At 42.3% G+C, this 16936-nt stretch overlaps 1 protein-coding gene across 1 annotated transcript in view; it reads left to right on the top strand.

Annotated features, from left to right (window-relative positions):
* The window catches only part of LOC129459812 (zinc finger protein 724), a 283659-nt gene that overhangs the window by 231282 nt on the left and 35441 nt on the right, over positions 1-16936 (top strand). The window contains exon 1 of the mRNA XM_063616346.1: positions 14347-14494. Coding sequence (XP_063472416.1) covers positions 14492-14494 — 3 coding nt within the window. The 5' untranslated portion in view covers positions 14347-14491. Of the gene's footprint in view, positions 14495-16936 lie in introns of the transcript that reaches the window.

The following is a 16936-nucleotide window of genomic DNA, read 5'->3' as shown; positions in this document are numbered from 1 at the left end:
AAAGAGCTTTGAGATCCAGGGATGGAGTTGTGAAACTCTCCTAAAGTCCAAGATTGAGGAATGTTCTTTTCAGGAGACAGGCTTCCATTAAGGTGGCAAAAAGGACCTCTGTTCTTAGCTACAGCCCAAAAAATAACCTACCCAACTTGCTCCCACTGAGAATTCTGAACTTACGCTATAACCATTCCAAATTCCTCCCAGCCACAGCCTGGGAGAGCTCCTGCTCTTCCAGAGGCCTGGAGGAAGACGCCCATTGTAGCCATATAGTTTAATGTTTTCCTTCTGGCTCCAAGCCACAGTTCATGGCCAATTCTGTCTTGGTAGAATCCCACACAGTGACCTGGGAAGCCCCTCTCTAGTACTCAGTGAAAGGCATCCTCATCCACATCCTGACGTAAGCCCCACCATATGCAGACCTGACTGCAACAACTGCCCCTAGTGTCTGCTCTACAGATGAAAGTCCTGAAGGATATTCAATCTGTCCAATAATAAAATGGGAATTACAACTACCCAAGCCTTCTGTAACAAGCCAACTAAAGGTAAATCCTATGTAGACCCAGCAGCCTTGTGACCAACCTACCACCTCTGTCTATTACAAATGAAGAGGGCATCCTATAAACATGGGATCTTTACCTCTTGTAACCCCTTTTATAAACTTGAAGAGGTTTTCATTCAGTGAAATTTACAAAAACCAATGCAATGCAAAACTATATTGTCCCCATTGTCAATGCTTCCATTTTAACATAACCCTGGAAGTATGTAGCAGAAGAGTTAGGCAAAAAAAAATTGTTTAAAGCCATTGAAATTGATGACAAGTAAGTAAAGAGTTACTGTTTGCAGATCATATAATATTATATATTAATAAAACCATAAACAGTACATTTAAGGCCAGGCACAGTGCCTCACACCCGTAATCCCAACACTTTGGGAGGCTGAGGAGGGCAGATCACCTGAGGCCAGTAGTTCGAAACCAACTTGGCCAATATGGTAAAACCTTGTTTCTACTAAAAACAGAACAGTTAGCCATGCATGGTGGTGGGCGCCTACAATCCTAGCTATTCAAGAATCTGAGGCAGGAGAATCACTTGAACCTGGGAGGCGGAAGTTGCAGTGAGCCAAGATCACACCACTGCATTCCAGCTTGGGTGACAAAGCAAGACTCCGTCTCACAGAAAAAAAATATATTTTAGCCTAAAATATTAACTCTATGCTTCAGAAATATAAATTTTCTTGTTTCACCTAAGTTGTCCCTTAAGAAATGCAATGAGATAGACAACAACACAAAAACAGTGGGAGACTCTTATGCTTTACTTACAGCATTAGACAGGCCATCAAGAGAGAAAGTCACACCAACAAACAAAAATCAATGGGTTTAAACTATACCTTAGAATAAACGGACTTAACAGATATTTACAGAATATTTCACCCAGCAACTGCAGATTATACATTCTTTTCATCAGCACATAAAACATTCTTCAAGATAGACCATATGATAGGTCACAAGACGAGTCTGAATTTTTTTTTTTTTGTGACAGAGTCTTGCTCTGTCACCAAGGCTGGAGTGCAATGGTGCAATTTTAGCTCACAGCAACCTCTGCCTCCCAGGTTCAAGGGCTTCTCCTGCCTCAGTCTTCTGAGTAGCTGGGATTACATGCATGTGCCACCATGCATGCCTAACTTTTGTATTTTTAGTAGAGATGGGGTTTCACCATGTTGGCCAGGCTGGTTTTGAACTTCTGACCTCAGGTTATCTGCCTGCCTTGGCCTCCCAAATTACTGGGATTAAAGCGTGAGCTACCATGCCCAGCCCCTGAATAAATTTAAGAATATCAAAATTTTATCAAGTACTGTCTTAGGTCACAGTGGAATCAAATGAGAAATCAATTCCAATAGGAACACTCAAAACCATACAAATACATGAAAATTAAACAAACTGCTCCTGAATGATTGTTAGGTCCACAGTGAAATCAAGATGGAAATTAAATAATTCTTTAAACTGAAAAATAGTGACACAACATATTAAAACTGCTGGGATACAGCAAAAGTGGTGCTAAGAGGAAAGTTCATAGTATTAAATACATACATCAAAAAGTTCAAAAAACCACAATAAACAATGTAAGATTACACCTCAAGGAACAAGAGAAACAAGAACAAACCAAATCCAGCAGAAAAAAAATAATAATAACAAAGATCAGAGCAGAACTAAAGAAAATCGAAATTTTAAAAATATAAAAGATAAAACAATAAGCTAGTAATTTGAAAAGATAAACCAAATTGATAGACTATTAGTGAAATTAACCCAGAAAAGCAGAATGAAGATCCAAACATGCTCAATTAGAAATAAAAGATCATTCAAAGCTACTATGAATACCTTTACATGCTCAAACTAGAAAACCTAGAGGAGTTCGATAAATTCCTGAAAATATACAACCCTCCTAAATTAAACCAGGAAGAAATAAAAACTCTGAACAGACCAATAACAAGTAGCAAGATTAAACTAGTAATAAAAAGTTGCCAGCTGGGTGCAGTGGCTTATGCCTGTAATCCTAGCACTTTGGTAGTATGAGGTGGGTGGATCACTTGAAGTCAGGGGTTTGAGATCAGCCTGATCAACATGGCAAAACCCATCTCTACTTAAAATACAAAAATTAGCCAGGCATGGTGGTTTGGACCTGTAATCGCAGCTACTTGGGAGGCTGAGGCAGGAGAATCATTTAAACCCAGGAGGTAGAGGTTGCAGTGAGTCAAGATTGCACCATTACACTCCAGCCTGGGTGACAGAGCAAGACTCAAGAGAAAAAAAAAAAAAAAAACTGCCAACAAAAAAAGTCCAGGACAAGATGGATTCATAGCTCAGTTCTAGCCAACATTCAAAGAATTGGGACCCATCCTACTGAAACTATTCCAAAAGATAGAGAAAAAGGGAATCCTTCCTAAATCATTCTATGAAGCCAGTATCACTCTAATACCAAGATCAGGAAAAGACATAATAAAAGAAAACTACACACCAATGTTCCTGATGAATGCAAAAATCTTCGATAAAATACTAGCTAACCCAACATAGCAGCATATTAATAAGATAGTACACTATAATTGAGAACATGTTATGCCAGGGATGCAGAGATGATTTAACATAGGTAAGTCAATACATGTTATACACCAAATAAACAGAATTAAAACCAAAAATTATATGATTATCTCAAAATACACAGAAAAATCATTTGGCAAAATCCAGCGTCCCTTTGTGATTAAAATCCTCAGTAAAATCGGGATAGAGGGAACATATTGTAAGGTCATAAAAACCATCTATGACAGGCTGGGCGCAGTGGCTCGTGGCTGTAATCCCAGCACTTTGGGAGGCCGAGGTGGGCAGATCACCTGAGATCAGGAGTTTGAGATCAGCCTGGCCAACATGGTGAAACCTGGTCTGTACAAAAATACAAAAATTAGCCAGGCATGACGGTGGGTGCCTGTTGTCCCAGCTACTGGGGAGGCTGAGGTGGGAGAATAGCTTGTGTCCGGGAGGCTGAAATTGCAGTGAGCGGAGATCATGCCATTGCAGTCCAGCCTGGGCGACAGAGCGAGACTCCATCTGAAAAAAAAAAAAGAAAAGAAAAAAAAGCTATCTATGATAAACAGACAACTTACACTGAACGGCAAAAGGTTGAAAGGATTTTTTCTGAGAACTGGAACAAGACAATAATGTCCACTCTCACCACTTCTATTCAACATAGTAATGGAAGTCTTAGTCAAAGCAATCAGAGTAAAGCAAAAAATAAACAGCATCTAAATTGGTAAAGAGGAAGTCAAATTGTCACTGTTTACCAATGATATAATTGTACAGCTGGGAAACCCTAAATACTCATCTAAGAAGCTTTTAGGGCCAGGTGCAGTGGCTCAAGCCTGTAATCCCAGCACTAGGGGAGGTAGAGGCAGGTGGATCACCTGAGGTCAGGAGTTCAAGACCAGCCTAAAAAACACGGTAAAACCCCATCTCTACTAAGAATACAAAAATTAGCCGGGCATAGTGGCAAGAGGCTGTAATCCGAGCTACTAGGGAGGGTGAGAAAGGAGAATCACTTGAACCCAGGAGGCAGAGGTTGCAGTGAGCCGAGATCATGCTACTGCACTCCAGCTTGGGCAACAGAGTAAGACCTTGTCTCAAAAAGAAAAAAGGAAAAAAAGCTTTTTTTTTTTTTTTTATTATACTTTAGGTTTTAGGGTACATGTGGACAATGTGCAGGTTTGTTACATATGTATCCATGTGCCATGTTGATTTCCTGCACCCATTAACTCGTCATTTAGCATTAGGTGTATCTCCTAATGCTGTCCCTCCCCCCTACCCCCACCCTACAACAGTCCCCGGAGTGTGATGTTCCCCTTGCTGTGTCCATGAGTTCTTATGGTTCAATTCCCACCTATGAGCGAGAACATGCGGTGTTTGGTTTTTTGTCCTTGCAATAGTTTACTGAGAATGATGTTTTCCAGTTTCATCCATGTCCCTACAAAGGACACGAACTCATCATTTTTTATGGCTGCATAGTATTCCATGGTGTATATGTGCCACATTTTCTTAATCCAGTCTATCATTGTTGGACATGTGGGTTGCTTCCAACACTTTGCTATTGTGAATAGCGCCGCAATAAACATACGTGTGCATGTGTCTTTATAGCAGCATGATTTATAGTCCTTTGGGTATATACCCAGTAATGGCATGGCTGGGTCAAATGGTATCTCTAGTTCTAGATCCCTGAGGAATCGCCACACTGACTTCCACAATGGTTGAACTAGTTTACAGTCCCACCAACAGTGTAAAAGTGTTCCTATTTCTCCGCATCCTCTCCTGCACCTGTTGTTTCCTGATTTTTTAATGATGGCCATTCTAACTGGTGTGAGATGGTATCTCACTGAGGTTTTGATTTGCATTTCTCTGATGGCCAGTGATGATGAGCATTTCTTCATGTGTCTGTTGGCTGCATAAATGTCTTCTTTTGAGAAGTGTCTGTTCATGTCCTCTGCCCACTTTTTGATGGGGTTGTTTGTTTTTTTCTTGTAAATTTGTTTGAGTTCATTGTAGATTCTGGATATTAGCCCTTTGTCAGATGAGTAGGTTGCAAAAACTTTCTCCGTTCTGTAGGTTGCCTGTTCACTCTGATGGTAGTTTCTTTTGCTGTGCAGAAGCTCTTTAGTTTAATGAGATCCCATTTGTCGATTTTGGCTTTTGTTGCCATTGCTTTTGGTGTTTTAGACATGAAGTCCTTGCCCACGCCTATGTCCTGAATGGTATTGCCTAGGTTTTCTTGTAGGATTTTAATGGTTTTAGGTCTAACATATAAGTCTTTAATCCATCTTGAATTAATTTTTGTATAAGGTGTAAGGAAGGGATCCAGTTGCAGCTTTCTACATATGGCTAGCCAATTTTCCCAGCACCATTTATTAAATAGGGAATCCTTTCCCCATTTCTTGTTTTTGTCAGGTTTGTCAAAGTTCAGATAGTTGTAGATATGCGGCATCATTTCTGAGGGCTCTGTTCTGTTCCATTGATCTATGTCTCTGTTGTGGTACCAGTACCATGCTGTTTTGGTTACTGTAGCCTTGTAGTATAGTTTAAAGTCAGGTAGCGTGATGCCTCCAGCTTTGTTCTTTTGGCTTAGGATTGACTTGGCGATGCGGGCTCTTTTTTGGTTCCATATGAACTTTAAAGTAGTTTTTTCCAATTCTGTGAAGAAAGTCATTGGTAGCTTGATGGGGATGGCATTGAATCTATAAATTACCTTGGGCAGTATGGCCATTTTCACAATATTGATTCTTCCAACCCATGAGCATGGAATGTTCTTCCATTTGTTTGTATCCTCTTTTATTTCATTGAGCAGTGGTTTGTAGTTCTCCTTGAAGAGGTCCTTCACATCCCTTGTAAGTTGAATTCCTAGGTATTTTATTCTCTTTGAAGCAATTGTGAATGGGAGTTCACTCATGATTTGGCTCTCTGTTTGTCTGTGATTGGTGTACAAGAATGCTTGTGATTTTTGTACATTAATTTTGTATCCTGAGACTTTGCTGAAGTTGCTAATCAGCTTAAGGAGATTTTGGGCTGAGACAATGGGCTTTTCTAGATATACAATCATGTCATCTGCAAACAGGGACAATTTGACATCCTCTTTTCCTAATTGAATACCCTTTATTTCCTTCTCCTGCCTGATTGCTCTGGCCAGAACTTCCAGCACTATGTTGAATAGGAGCGGTGAGAGAGGGCATCCCTGTCTTGTGCCAGTTTTCAGAGGGAATGCTTCCAGTTTTTGCCCATTCAGTATGATATTGGCTGTGGGTTTGTCGTAGATAGCTCTTATTATTTTGAGATACGTCCCATCCATACCTAATTTATTGAGAGTTTTTAGCATGAAGGGTTGTTGAATTTTGTCAAAGGCCTTTTCTGCATCTATTGAGATAATCATGTGGTTTTTGTCTTTGGTTCTGTTTATATGCTGGATTACATTTATTGATTTGCGTATGTTGAACCAGCCTTGCATCCCAGGGATGAAGCCCACTTGATCATGGTGGATAAGCTTTTTGATGTGCTGCTGGATTCGGTTTGCCAGTATTTTATTGAGGATTTTTGCATCAATGTTCATCAAGGATATTGGTCTGAAATTCTCTTTTTTGGTTATGTCTCTGCCAGGCTTTGGTATCAGGACGATGCTGGCTTCGTAAAATGTGTTAGGGAGGATTCCCTCTTTTTCTATCGATTGGAATAGTTTCAGAAGGAATGGTACCAGTTCCTCCTTGTACTTCTGGTAGAATTCAGCAGTGAATCCATCAGGTCCTGGACTCTTTTTGGTTGGTAGGCTATTGATTATTGCCACAATTTCAGAACCTGTTATTGGTCTATTCAGAGATTCAACTTCTTCCTGGTTTAGTCTTGGGAGGGTGTATTTGTCGAGGAATTTATCCATTTCTTCTAGATTTTCTAGTTTATTTGCATAGAGGTGTTTGTAGTATTCTCTGATGGTAGATTGTATTTCTGTGGGATCGGTGGTGATATCCCCTTTTTCGTTTTTTATTGCATCTATTTGATTCTTCTCTCTTTTCTTCTTTATTAGTCTTGCTAGTGGTCCATCAATTTTGTTGATCTTTTCAAAAAACCAGTTCCTGGATTCATTAATTTTTTGAAGGGTTTTTTGTGTCTCTATTTTCTTCAGTTCTGCTCTGATTTTAGTTATTTCTAGACTTCTGCTAGCTTTTGAATGTGTTTACTCTTGCTTTTCTAGTTCTTTTAATTGTGATGTTAAGGTGTCAATTTTGGACCTTTCCTGCTTTCTCTTGTGGGCATTTAGTGCTATAAATTTCCCTCTACACACTGCTTTGAATGTGTCCCAGAGATTCTGGTATGTTGTGTCTTTGTTCTCGTTGGTTTCAAAGAACATCTTTATTTCTGCCTTCATTTCATTATGTACCCAATAGTCATTCAGGAGCAGGTTGCTCAGTTTCCATGTAGTTGAGCGGCTTTGAGTGAGTTTCTTAATCCTGAGTTCTAGTTTGATTGCACTGTGGTCTGAGAGACAGTTTGTTATAATTTCTGTTCTTTTACATTTGCTGAGGAGAGCTTTACTTCCAACTATGTGGTCAATTTTGGAATAGGTGTGGTGCTGAAAAAAATGTATGTTCTGTTGACTTGGGGTGGAGAGTTCTGTAGATGTCTATTAGGTCCACTTTATGTAGAGCTGAGTTCAGTTCCTGGATATCCTTGTTAACTTTCTGTCTCGTTGATCTGTCTAATGTTGACAGTGGGGTGTTAAAATCTCCCATTATTATTGTGTGGGAGTTTAAGTCCCTTTGTAGGTCACTGAGGACTTGCTTTATGAATCTGGGTGCTCCTGTGTTGGGTGCATATATATTTAGGATAGTTAGCTCTTCTTGTTGAATTGATCCCTTTACCATTATGTAATGGCCTTCTTTGTCTCTTTTGGTCTTTGTTGGTTTAAAGTCTATTTTATCAGAGACTAGGATTGCAACCCCTGCCTTTTTTTGTTTTCCAGTTGCTTGATAGATCTTCCTCCATCCCTTTATTTTGAGTCTATGTGTGTCTCTGCACGTGAGATGGGTTTCCTGAATACAGCACACTGATGGGTCCTGACTCCTAATCCAGTTTGCCAGTCTGTGTCTTTTGATTGGAGCATTTAGCCCATTTACATTTAACGTTAATATTGTTATGTGTGAATCTGATCCTGTCATTATGATGTTAGTTGGTTATTTTGCTCGTTAGTTGCTATAGTTTCTTCCTAGCCTCGATGGTCTTTACAATTTGGCATGTTTTTGCAGGGGCTGGTACCGGTTGTTCCTTTCCATGTTTAGTGCTTCCTTCAGGAGCTCTTTTAGGGCAGGCCTGGTGGTGACAAAATCACTCAGCGTTTGCTTGTCTGTAAAGTGTTTTATTTCTCCTTCACTTATGAAGCTTAGTTTGGCGGGATAGGAAATTCTGGGTTGAAAATACTTTTCTTTAAGAATGTTGAATATCGGCCCCCACTCTCTTCTGGCTTGTAGTGTTTCTGCTGAGAGATCAGCTGTTAGTCTGATGGGCTTCCCTTTGTGGGTAACCCGACCTTTCTCTCTGGCTGCCCTTAACATTTTTTCCTTCATTTCAACTTTGGTGAATCTGACAATTATGTGTCTTGGAGTTGCCCTCCTCGAGGAGTATCTTTGTGGCGTTCTCTGTATTTCCTGAATCTGAATGCTGGCCTGCCTTGCTAGATTGGGGAAGTTCTCCTGGATAATATCTTGCAGAGTGTTTTCCAACTTGGTTGCATTCTCCCCATCATTTTCAGGTACACCAATCAGACGTAGGTTTGGTCTTTCCACATAGTCCCAAATTTCTTGGAGGCTTTGTTCATTTCTTTTTATTCTTTTTTCTCTAAACTTCCCTTCTCTCTTCATTTCATTCATTTCATCTTCCATCAGCGATACCCTTTCTTCCAGTTGATCGCATCTGCTACTGAGGCTTCTACAATCTTCGCGTAGTTCTCGAAACTTGGCTTTCAGCTCCATCAGCTCCTTTAAGCCCTTCTCTCCATTGGTTATTCTAGTTATCCATTCTTCTAATTTTTTTTTCAAAGTTTTTAACTTCTTTGCTATTGTTTTGAATTTCCTCTCGTAGCTCAGAGTAGTTTGATCATCTGAAGCCTTCTTCTCTCAACTCATCAAATTCATCCTCCATCCAGCTTTGTTCCGTTGCTGGTGAGGAACTGCGTTCCTTTGGAGGAGGAGAGGTGCTCTGTTTTTTAGAGTTTCCAGTTTTTTTGCTCTGTTTTTTCCCCATCTTTGTGGTTTTATCTACATTTTGTCTTTGATGATGGTGCTGTACAGATGGGTTTTTGGTGTGGATGTCCTTTCTGTTTGTTAGTTTTCCTTCTACCAGACAGGACCCTCAGCTGCAGGTCTGTTGGAGTTTACTAGAGGTCCACTCCAGACCCTGTTTGGCTGGGTGTCAGCAGCGGTGGCTGCAGAACAGCAGATTTTCGTGAGACCACAAATTCAGCTGTCTGATAGTTCCTCTGAAAGTTTTGTCTCAGAGGAGTACCCGGTTGAATGAGGTGTCAGTCTGTCCCTACTAGGGGAGTGCCTCCCAGTTAGGCTGCTCAGGGGTGAGGGACCCACTTTAGGAGGCAGTCTGTCCGTTCTCAGATCTCCAGCTGCGTGCTGGGAGAACCACTACTCTCTTCAAAGCTGTCAGTCAGACAGGGACATTTAAGTCTGTGGAGGTTCTTGCTGAGTTTTTGTTTGTCTGTGCCCTGCCCCCAGAGGTGGAGCCTACAGAGGCAGGCAGGCCTCCTTGAGCTGTGGTGGGCTCCACCCAGTTCGAGCTTCCTGGCTGCTTTGTTTACCTAAGCAAGCCTGGGCAATGGCGGGCGCCCCTCCCCCAGCCTCGCTGCCGCCTTGCAGCTTGATCTCAGACTGCTGTGCTAGCAATCAGCGAGACTCCGTGGGCATAGGACCCTCTGAGCCAAGTGCGGGACACAATCTCCTAGTGTGCCATTTTCCAGGCCCGTTGGAAAAGCGCAGTATTAGGATGGGACTGACCCGATATTCCAGGTGCCGTCTGTTTTGCCTTTCTTTGACTAGGAAAGGGAACTCCGTGACCCCTTGCACTTCCTGAGTGAGGCAATGCCTCGCCCTGCTTCGGCTCGCGCACAGTGCGCTTCACCAACTGTCCTGCACCCACTGTTAGGCACTCCCTAGTGAGATGAAACCGGTACCTCAAGCAGAAATGCAGAAATCACCCGTCTTCTGTGTCGCTGGGGCTGGGAGCTGGAGACCGGAGCTGTTCCTATTCGGCCATCTTGGCTCCACCGGAAAAAAAGCTTTTTGATCTGATACATAAATTCAGTAAAATTTCAGGATACAAAATCAATGTGTGCAAGTTAGTGGCATTGGTGTACACTAACAGTGACCAAACTAAGAATTAAATTAAGAACTCAACTCATTTTAAAGTAGCTGCAAAAAAAAAAAAAAAAAAAAAACTAGGAATATGTCTAACCAAGGTGGTGAAAGATCTCTACAAGAAAAACTACAGCCAGGTGCGGTGGCTCACGCCTGTAATCCCAGCACTTTGGGAGGTCGAGGTGGGTAGATCATGAGGTCAAGAGATCGAGATCACCCTGGCCAACATGGTGAAACCCCATCTCTAATAAAAATACAAAAAAAGCCGGGCATGGAGGCAGGTGCCTGTAATCCCAGCTACTTGGGAAGCTGAGGCAGGAGAATCACTTGAACCCAGGAGGCAGAGGTTGCAGTGAGCCAAGATCATGCCATTTCACTCCAGCCTGGGCAAAGAGAGTGAAACTGTCTCAAAAAAAAAAAAAAAAGAAAAAGAGAAAAACTACAAAACGTTGCTAAAAGAAATCATAGACAACAAAAACAAATGGAAATGTATTTCATGCTTATGGATGGGTAGCAATCCTATTGTGACAATGATCAACCTACCAAAAGCAATCTACAAATTCAATGTAATTTCCATCAAAATAACATTATCATTCTTCACAGAACTAAAAAAAATCCTAAAATTTATATAAAATAAAAAGAGAGCCTCCATAGTCAAGGTTAGACTAAGAAAAAAAAAAACACTAACAAAACCAAAACCACATACACAAAAATCTGAAGTCATCACATTATATGACTTCAAACTATACTACAAGGCTATAGTTACCAAAACAGCATTGTATGGGTATAAAAATAGACATGTAGACCAATGAAACACAATAGCGAAACCAGAAATAAACCCAAATACAGCCAACTGATCTTTGACAAAGTAAACAAAGATATAAGGTGGGGAAAGAACACCCTATTCAATAAATGGTGCTGGCATAATTGGGAAGCCACATATTGAAGAATAAAACTGGATCTTTGGCTGGGCACAGTGGCTCATACCTGTTATCCCAGCACTTACAGAGGTCGAGGTGGGTGGATCACGAGGTCAGGAGTTCAAGACCAGCCTGGCCAAGATGGTGAAACCCCATCTCTACTAAAAATACAAAAAAAATTTAACTGGGTGTGGTGGCAGGTGCCTGTTAATCCTAGCTACTCGGGAGGCTGAGGCAGAGAATTGCTTGAACCTGGGAGGCAGAGATCATGCCACTGCACCTCAGCCTGGGAACAGAGCGAGACTCCGTCTCAAAAAAAAAAATGGATCTTCATCTGTCACCTTATAAAAAAATCAACTCAAGAAGGATCAAATACTTTAATCTAAGACCTGAAACTACTCGAATTCTAAAGCATTGGAAAAACTCTTCTAGACATTGACTTGGGCAAAGAGTGCACGACCAAGAACCCCAAAGCAAATGCAACAAAAACAAAGGCAGATGGGACTTAAACAATTCTCAAAAGAAGATATACAAATAGCCAACAAACATAGAAAAAAAATGCTGAACATCAGTAATGATTAATGATCAGGGAAATGCAAATCAAAACCACAATGTGATACCACCTTACTCTTGCAAGAATGACCATAATTGGCTGGTCTTGGTGGCTCATGCCTGTAATCCCAGCACTTTGGGAGACCGAGACTGGTGGATCACCTGAGGTTAGGAGTTCCAGACCAGCCTGGCCAACATGGTAAAATCCCGCCTCTACTAAAAATACAAAAATTAGCAGGGCGCGATGGCATGTGTCTGTAATCCCTGTTACTCGGGAGCCTGAGGCTGGAGAATCGCTTGAACCCAAGAGGCGGAGGTTGCAGTGAGCCAAGATCGTACCACTGCACTCCAGTCTGGGCGACAGAGCGAGACTCCATCTCAAAAACAAACAAACCAACAAACAGAAAAGACCATAATTAAAACATCAAAAAACAGGCCAGGCACAGTGGCTCATGCCTGTAATCACAGCAAACTCCGTCTCAAAAAAAAAAAAAGAAAAAGAAAAAGAAGAGAAAAAAGGGATAAAACCCCAAATATGGTATGTCCTCACTTATAAGTGGGAGCTAAGCTATGAAGATGCAAAGGCATAAAAATTATATAATAGGGCCAGGCGCGGTGGCTCACGCCTGTAATCCCAGCACTTTGGGAGGCTGAGGTGAGCGAAACTCCATCTCAAAAAAAAAAAATTAAAAATTAAAAAGAATTATATAATAGACTCTGGGCACTCAGTGGGAAGGGTGGGAGGGGGGTGAGGGATGAAAGACTACACATTGGGTACAGCGCACACTGCTTGGGAGATTGGTGCACCTAAATCTCAGAAATCACCTCAAAAGAACTTATCCATGTAACCAAATACTACCTGTACCCCAAAACTATTGAAATATAATAATTTAAGACAAAAATAAAACCCCCAAACCCCCATAAGTTTAAGTTTACATGCTTTGGCTTTATTTTTTTTTTTTTTAGAAAGGGTTTCATTCTGTCACCCAGAATGGAGTACAGTGGCTTGATCAGGGCTCACTGCAGCCACAACCTCCTGGGCTCAGGCAATCCTCCTACTTCAGCCTCTGAATAGCTGCTACTACAGGTTCAGGTCACCATGCTAAATTAGCTGGGTGTGGTGGCAGGCTCCTGTAATCCCAGCTACTCGGGAGGCTGAGGCAGGAGAATCGCTTGAACCCAGGAGGCGGAGGTTGCAGTGAGCTGAGATCATGCCATTGCACTCTACCCTGACTGGCAGAGCAAGACTTTGTCTCAAAAAAAATAAAATGAAATAAAATAAACGTTGTTTCAAGTTAAAAAAAAAAAAAGTCTAATAAAATAAAATCAAAAGAGTTAAAAAATTATAAGAGATTATAAGGCCGGGCACCATGGCTCACGCCTGTAATCCCAGCACTTTGGGAGGCCGAGGTGGGCGGATTGCCTGAGGTCAGGAGTTTGAGGCCAGCCTGGCCTCAACATGGTGAAACCCTCTCTCTACCAAAAAAACAAAAATTAGCTGGGAGTGGTGGTGGGCGCCTGTAATCCCAGCTTCTGAGGAGGCTGAGGGAGGAGAATTACTTGCACCGGGGAGGCGGAGCTTTCAGTGAGCCGAGATTGCGCCACTGCACTCCAGCCTGGGCGGCAGAGGGAGACTCTGCCTCAAAAAAACAAACAAACAAAAAAAAGAGATTATAAAATGTATATGAAAATCAAGAGTGTTCAAAAATGACAAATTTGATGGATTTATTTATAAGGTTTTACTAAAATTAGTTTTTTCGTTGTTGTTTTGTTTTTTGAGATGGTGTTTCACTCTTGTTGCCCAGGCTGGAGTGCAATGGCCCGATCTCGGCTCACTGCAACCTCCACCTCCTGGGTTCAAATGATTCTCCTGCTTCAGCCTCCTGAGTAGCTGGGATTACAGGCACCCACCACCATGCCCGATTAATTTTTGTATTTTTAGTAGATAAGGGGTTTCACCCTATCGACCAGGCTGGTCTTGAACTTCTGACTTCAGGTGATCCGCCCGCCTCGGCCTCCCAAACTGATGCGATTAAAGGCGTAAGCCATTTCGCCCTGCCTTTAGTATTGATAATACACTATTACTAAAGTAAAAATTGATTTACTCTTGAAGAAACATTTTATGTATTATTAACATGACAGTAAACTATATTTGTTCACATTTCGAATACATTTAAAAAGAGAGAGTAAAGAAGAGATAGAGTTTTCCCAGGCTCTAGGGCGGGCCGCGCTCAGCTCAGGGAGGAAGCCCTACCTGAAAAGGTGGCAGACTGTGCTGGCATTCTTTCTTCGTTCAGCTCAGCATCTGATCACATCTTCTGTCACTCAGGGCCTTAAGGGGCGGGGCATTAAACATTATCCAATCAGGGACGCTGGGCTGGGACCGTCCAATCAGGCATGCAGCTGGAGCAGACAGGTCGGCTTCCGGGATGTGGTAGGACCTTTGGCTCTCGCTGCAGCCGGAGGTCAAGATGTAGTCCTTACTGCTGTGTGTCCTCTGCTCCTAGAGGCCCAGCTTCTGTGGCCCTGTGACCTGCAGGCATTGGGAGATTCACAACTAAGTCGCCAGGACCCCCGGAAGCCTAGAAATGGTGAGTGTGCCGGGTCCGACATCCCGAGAGAGTGGCCGGGGCTGGTTGGAACCGGTGGGAAGTGGCTGTGGCGGGACTCAGGCCTCCTCGCAGTCAGCTCCACAATCTGTGCCCCGAGTTCTCCTTGCCTAGCTCGACCTCAGTCCGCTTCAGCCATAAGATGGCGGCTGCGCTGACACCCGGCCCCCGGGCGTCCTGTCTCTTCCCTGCGCTGTGATTGTGCCCTGGTCTGGAGCCCTCTTGGAGCAGCTGTGCACTCGCAGCGCGGAGTCTCTCCCAGATGTACAGGGACGATGGCAGGGTCGTCAGTGGAGAATCCTGACTCGGCGTGTGGGTTCAAGAATGGAAAGAGCTTTGATCCGTGAGGTTCCCATCTCCTGTTTTCTTCCATTAAAAATTAACGGAAGTCACCGCACAAATATTAAATAATTTAACCAAAGAGTGATTCCAAAATTGTAGAGCACCCAGCTATGGGTTGTAGATTATGGTCTATTGAAGGGGTTTGACGGAAGAGTTTTATAAGGTGCCTAAAGAAGAAAACCAAATTCAGTAATTGGTTAGGTACAGTTACGTAGTTTCTTAATTTGTACTATCAAGATGGAAATTTCTTGGTTATGTAATCAGAGGTTAATTGGCAGTTTATAGTTTGTTAAGCCTGAAATTTTTTCCCCAATATAGTAATTTACAAAAAATCCATTTGAATTAGTTTGTTTTTTGAGGCAAAGTCTCACTCTGTCGCCCTGGCTGGAGTGCAATGGCGCCGTCTGAACTCACTGCAATCTCCGCCTCCCAGGTTGAAGCGATTCTCCTGCCTTAGCCTGCCAGGTAGCTGGGATTACAGGCATGCGCCACCATGCCCCATTAACTTTGTATTTTTAATAGAGACGGGGTTTCACCATGTTGGTCAGGCTGGTCTCGAACTCCTGATTTCAAGTGATCCACCCGCCTCGGCCTCCCAAAGTGTTGGGATTACAGGTGTAAGCCATCGTGCCTGGCCGAATTAGATTTTTTTAAAGTGGAAATTAGGAACTAGAGCCTCCTCAGTCTAACTGCCAGCCACTTAATTATTTTAACACCCTACAGGGAACTGCTGTTTCCTTGCATTTTTCACATGTGTCCCAAGTAGGGCCTCAAGTCTATCCCCCATCCCCTATTTCTCCAGCCTGACTCTGGCTTGCAGTTAAAATATTTAATTTTCACTTCCTTCTGACATTCCCAAATGCCAGTTTCCCCTCCCTTATTCATATTATCAACAAATAGTTTAGTGTACATTTTGATACCTATTTTAATCATTTTTTGACAAAGCATTTGATGGCACATTTAAAAAGATTTGTTTTCTGTTTATAAATATTTTTTCTTCTGTTTTCCTTAGACACAGATATCAGAATGTTTTGGGTCAAGGTTTCCCTTTGGAAACTTTATAGGGAGATGTGTCCTCAGCCACCCTTCAGTTTTTTCTTGGACCTGAGATTCGGTACTGTCTGGGGAAAAACCAAGATACCCGCCATGGCTATGTCTGTGAGAGTGTCTAGTGAATATCAGCTCCTGGGTCATTTTCTCCCGTAAGACAACCTGAGGTATGAAGTGTAGCCTTTCATCTCCCATAAGACAACCTGAGGTATGGAGTGTAGCCTCTCAAGAGAGCAGGGGAATGCCCTGTGGCTGAGATGCATCTTCTGATGTGCTGGTTTTTTTGGAAAGCTAACCCCTTGAGATATTAATATTGTCTTTACCCAACCCAGCTTCCATTTCTTGGAGACACATTGCTGTTCAGACAATCAGATGCTGGTATTGAAGGGGAAACCAAAATAATTTTTGCCCCTGTATTCTCTTAGGGGACAGAAAAATAGTGAAAGAAAAATGGTATAAAGTTTGTGAAATAAAATAGCACTCCAAAGACAAAGAAAAACAACTGACCCCAGTGAGATGGTGCAAGAACTTGCAAAGTAAAATATACCTGGGGTATTCACTGGGGCATAGTTCAGAGTCTCCTGAGAGAATGATTATTGAGCACTTAAGTGAACAGGATGGGGTGGGAGAATCTCTCAAGTAATTGGATGGCCTGACTTGACACATGAGTCAGACATATCTGTACCTTGCAATGATTAAATGATTTGTTCACGTATTTTGACCTCAGGTTGTTTTTTTTTTGTCTGTTTTTTTTTGACAGTGTTTTCCTCTGTCGCCCAGGCTGTAGTGCAGTGGTGCAATCTCAGCTCACTGCAACCTCTGCATCACGAGTTCAAGTGATTCTTATGCCTCAGCCTCCCAAGTAGCTGGGACTACAGGTGCCTGCCACACCTGGCTACTTTTTGTATTTTTAGTAGAGATGGGGGTTTGCCATGTTGGCCAGGCTGTTTGAGCTCAAAATTCTGACCTCAAGTAATCTGCCCACCTTGGCCTCCCCAAGTGCTGGGATTGCAGGTGTGAGCCACTGTGCCC

This window comes from Symphalangus syndactylus, chromosome 13, assembly GCF_028878055.3.
Source record: "Symphalangus syndactylus isolate Jambi chromosome 13, NHGRI_mSymSyn1-v2.1_pri, whole genome shotgun sequence".
NCBI classification, from domain to species: domain Eukaryota; kingdom Metazoa; phylum Chordata; class Mammalia; order Primates; family Hylobatidae; genus Symphalangus; species Symphalangus syndactylus.
This window is presented reverse-complemented; position numbering and strand designations above follow the sequence as displayed.